The following is a 4,378-nucleotide window of genomic DNA, read 5'->3' on the forward strand; positions in this document are numbered from 1 at the left end:
ATCTAAAATAGACTCTAGGGGTGCCTGGGGGCTCAGTGAGTTGAGCAGCCATCTCCTGATTGTCCGACCCTTGATTTCCACTCAGGTCATGATCTCATGTTTCCTGGGCCTTGTGTTGGGCTCTGCGCTGACAGTGCAGAGCCTGCTTGGGATTTTCTCCCTCCCCCTCTCTCTCTGCTCCTCTCCTACTCATGCTCTCTCACTCTCTCTCAAAATAAATAAACATTAAATAGATAGATAAAAAAAAATTTTAAAATAAAATAAACTAGACTCTAGCATATAGTAAATGCTCAATAAATTTTCTTGAACAAATGAGTTAGCCTGATGGATGGCAATTTTCTAATTAACTCAGAGATCATAAACTAAAATGGCCTTGTGAAAAAAAAAAAACGTTTTTTTTTCTAAATTAAATGAAAAGACCCTGTGACTTAATGGGTGCTGGTTCTGCTACAATCTAACTTTGTAACTGTTAACAATTTGTTTCCCATTGTGCCCCTAGGTTTCTCCATCTGGAAAATGGAGATAAGAGTGCCAGCCCTACATGCTTCAAAAACTTGTAAGTATCTCAAAAGAGACAATAGTGGTGTTAGGCTAAAGATGCAATGCAGAAGCTTAGCATGGATGGTTTTTCATAAGATTAAACCATCCTCTCAGTGGTTCACTTACTTATTAAACCAGCAAAATTCCATTTTCAGCTTTTGTTCCTGCACAGACTAGCAACTGATTACTGCGATAATCAGTATTCTATATTGCTATTGTTTCCCAAGTATTGTTATTAAAAATTTTACTTAGCTACCCATTTCCAAACAAAACTGCCATGTCTTACAAGGCAAATTTGCCTTCAAAGTCACAAACTTTGAAAATGATAATGATAGGCATACTTAACAAATCCAATCTAACTGGTACTTATTTAAAATGTGAAGCAGTATTCCTGCAGGGTAATCACCCTCCCCCCCCCCCCCCATATGTTAATAGCAAACCGATCTTTCTCCTTTTTGGAGATCTCCTTTTGGAGATTTTGGTGGGAATTCTATTCACCCTGTTCCCGTTTTCTCCTTCAAGTTAAATTCTATTTTGCAAGGTTTCCCTTCCAGTCTTAAAAAAAAAAAAAAAAAAAAAAAAAAAAAAAGATCCTGTACCTTTAATAACAAGAGACCTGGCGAGAGGTTTCTTTCCAAACTTGTTCCCTGGCTTCCAAGTGACGAAACCAGCTGTAATTTGAGAGCAGAGAGATCCTCAGGATATCATTAGCCAAAGGAAAAGCTCCGCATTCCCACCCAGTGCAGAGGTTGAAATAGTATCAGAAGGCCAGAGTCTTTCTCTCCAGCCACAGGCTCCATCTTTCAGGAGCAAGGGGGAACTCTGAGAGAGAGAGTGGGGCAGCAGAGCCCGCGGCCTGCCAGCGCCCTGGAGGAGGGCTTCCCTCTCCTGCCCTCGATCCCGCTGGATTGACCCGGCTGAGTTCCAGCCCAGAGCGCAGGAGCGCAGAGCCGGGGCGCCTCCTGCGCTACCCAGGCGCTGGTGACAGCCACATGAAGCCTGCTGGGGAGGCGGGGCCAGGGTGCAGCAAGCCGGCGGGGACCGAGGCTGTGGCCGTCTTAGGGAGGCACTGACTGCCGAGGGGACCCCCTCCCCTCTATCGTGCCTGGGCGAACAGTCTTCTCCAGGGGTCCCCTGTCATCCTGACTATCCAGGATGGTGCTGCTGAAGTTCCTCTGGATGGGTTTCTTCTGCCACCTGTGTCAGGGCTACTTCGACGGCCCTCTGTATCCGGAGATGTCCAATGGGACCCTGCACCACTATTTCGTGCCCGACGGGGACTATGAAGAAAATGATGACCCCGAGAAGTGCCAGCTGCTCTTCAGGGTGAGTGACCACCGGCGCTGCTCCCAGGGGGAGGGGAGCCAGGCCAGCAGTCTGCTGAGCCTCAGCCTTCGGGAGGAGTTCACCGTGCTGGGCCGCCAGGTGGAGGATGCTGGGCGTGTCCTAGAGGGCATCAGCAAGAGCATCTCCTACGACCTGGACGGGGAAGAGAGCTATGGCAAGTACCTGCGGCGGGAGTCCCACCAGATCGGGGACGCCTACTCCAACTCGGACAAGTCCCTCACTGAGCTGGAAAGCAAGTTTAAGCAGGGCCAGGAACAGGACAGCCGGCAAGAGAGCAGGCTCAACGAGGACTTCTTGGGGATGCTGGTCCACACCAGGTCCCTGCTAAAGGAAACACTCGACATCTCTGTGGGGCTCAGGGACAAATACGAGCTGCTGGCCCTCACCATCCGGAGCCATGGGACCCGGCTGGGTCGGCTGAAAAATGATTATCTTAAAGTGTAGGTGTGAGGGCGCGCTGCCTGGGAGAGGGCATCAAATCAGCCCCGTTGTGGAGGGTGGGGACAGAAGCCGGGGCTAACGTCTCCCTTATACTTATTATTTTTTATATCTGGATTTGCACTTGGAGAATCATCTGAAGTGATCTTTAAAAAGAAATAAGCGAGGGCCGAGCTGTTTTGTTTTTGTACATTATTTATGGGATTGCTATTGACTTGTTACTTGGAAAGACCGATTTAAAGCCATGCCTCCGCCTTTCTTAGAGGACTTTCTAACTCTGCACAGACACCTGTTTCCGCCACGTCTAGAAGGACACGGTTTATGCAGGAGGGAGTGATTAACCTTCCCCATCCTGGAGAAAATACCCAGAGAGCAGAGCACATGGTTCCTTTTCACCTTCAGCCTTCCCTCTTGGGCTTTGAAAGCTGTCAGTTGTCTGAGGTGCTGTGCGGCCTGCCTGCCAGCAGACGCCTGTTTCTCCTCTTTTTGTCTCTTAATTTATTAACCGTGGTCTTCAAGGTTTTGTTTTTAGTTTTTTGGGTTTTTGTGGGGGGTTTTGTAAGAGTATTGGCTGGAAGCTATATGCAAATAGTCCTTTGCAGGGAGACGTTTGAGGTGCCTCTGTGAGTGTGTGTAAGCTGAAGTGGCCACATTGAGGAAGTGCAAGCTTTGTGGGGGGTACACACTCACGTCGCTAAGCTGACTTGCTGTGTCTCTCACTGTATGCCTGTGTCCTCAGAGCTACAGTCCATTAAAAAAAAAGTCGATTGTTTGAACACACCCCCAAATGCCTATGTTGTAGCTTACCAATGTATTCGTTCTGGTTTGGGGGTTTTCTTCTGTTTGCTTACTGGAAACTTGTACTTCAAGTAGGGGGGATTCTAATTCTAATAACTCCTGAACTAAGTTTTATTATTCAGCCAATAAATATGTTCTCGTATAATGCTGGCTTATTTTCTAATTGATATCCATAACTTTTGTATTGCAAAGAGGAGTCAGTGCAAGAGGAAAGAGAAGGGTGGGATTGAAGCCAGTTTACTCAAAGTATGTGATAAAGAAGGGAGAGGGATGGCTATGTAGTTGGCAATCCTCCCTACCCTGGCCACCCTTACCCATGTTCAAAAGAAAAAAATCTGGGTCTTGCCAGAAGTTGATCTCTGCTGGTCTGCCTAAAAACTCCAATTTTTCCAGTTTTTTCTGCAGCATCAACTGGAAAAGTTGATGACAAGGCTCATAAGTTTTATGCCCTCAGAATGCAGAGGGAGGGCTCCATTCTAAGTTCTAGGAACTGTAATGATGTTTAATAATTATGAAGCCAGGTCTATGTCATTGATCAATGACTTTAAAAGGTGGAAATGCACTTTATTTCATGTCTTTCCCCAGCCCCTCACTCTCATCTTAAATATGCTTTCCTTTCACACACACACACACACACACACACACACACACACACAGAAAAATAAATATGTGCATAATCTACTTTTCAACAGTGAACAAATTTTTTTCTCTCTCATGCACAAAGAATCCAGTTTCCTATTGCAATGATGTTTCCAATATATCCTCCTATTACTCTAGAGGAAACTGAGGCCCAGAAAGCGACTGATCATCAGCTTGTTGTAACAGCTCCAGGTCTCTTAGATTTAAGTACAGAACTTTCCACATTGCTCTTTTCAAGGATGCTGAGCGATGAGAGGGAGTGATCTGAGACCTGAACCTTTGCATCGCTACCTCATTGTTTAAAATAAAAAAGGAAAACACATGGAATAATACTTAAAAGAATCATTTGTAATTTCTTTTCATCACTCAGGGGTCTGCTTTTAGCTGCCTCTGTACTGGTGTGTGGGAAGAGGGTAAATGATTGTTTAAAAGGGTTTTCTTCTTTATTCTATGAAAGATGAGGGGAAAAAACAGGAGATGACTTTTGGCACTTAAATGATTGTAGTTTGTTGTCACCACACTTAATATCTCAAAACATCCCCATCACTCACTTCCAAGTATCCAAGACTAATCCATAGACACATTAAATGTCATCTCTTCGATTTTCCCGTCTGGG

At 45.5% G+C, this 4,378-nt stretch overlaps 1 protein-coding gene across 1 annotated transcript; it reads left to right on the plus strand.

Moving 5' to 3' along the window:
• The first annotated feature begins 1,145 nt into the window (after positions 1–1,145).
• Positions 1,146–3,268, plus strand: FIBIN (fin bud initiation factor homolog). Its single transcript, XM_047878506.1, has one exon. The coding sequence runs from the start codon at positions 1,696–1,698 to the stop codon at positions 2,329–2,331; it is 636 nt and encodes a 211-aa protein (XP_047734462.1). The 5' UTR covers positions 1,146–1,695; the 3' UTR covers positions 2,332–3,268.
• The last annotated feature ends 1,110 nt before the right edge of the window (positions 3,269–4,378 follow it).

The sequence above is a fragment of the Prionailurus viverrinus genome, chromosome D1, assembly GCF_022837055.1.
Source record: "Prionailurus viverrinus isolate Anna chromosome D1, UM_Priviv_1.0, whole genome shotgun sequence".
Taxonomy (NCBI): Eukaryota; Metazoa; Chordata; class Mammalia; order Carnivora; family Felidae; genus Prionailurus; species Prionailurus viverrinus.

Excerpts from the sequence above, each read along its gene's own strand:
- FIBIN (XM_047878506.1), top strand. The coding sequence starts at position 1,696 with ATGGTGCTGCTGAAGTTCCTCTGGATGGGTTTCTTCTGCCACCTGTGT.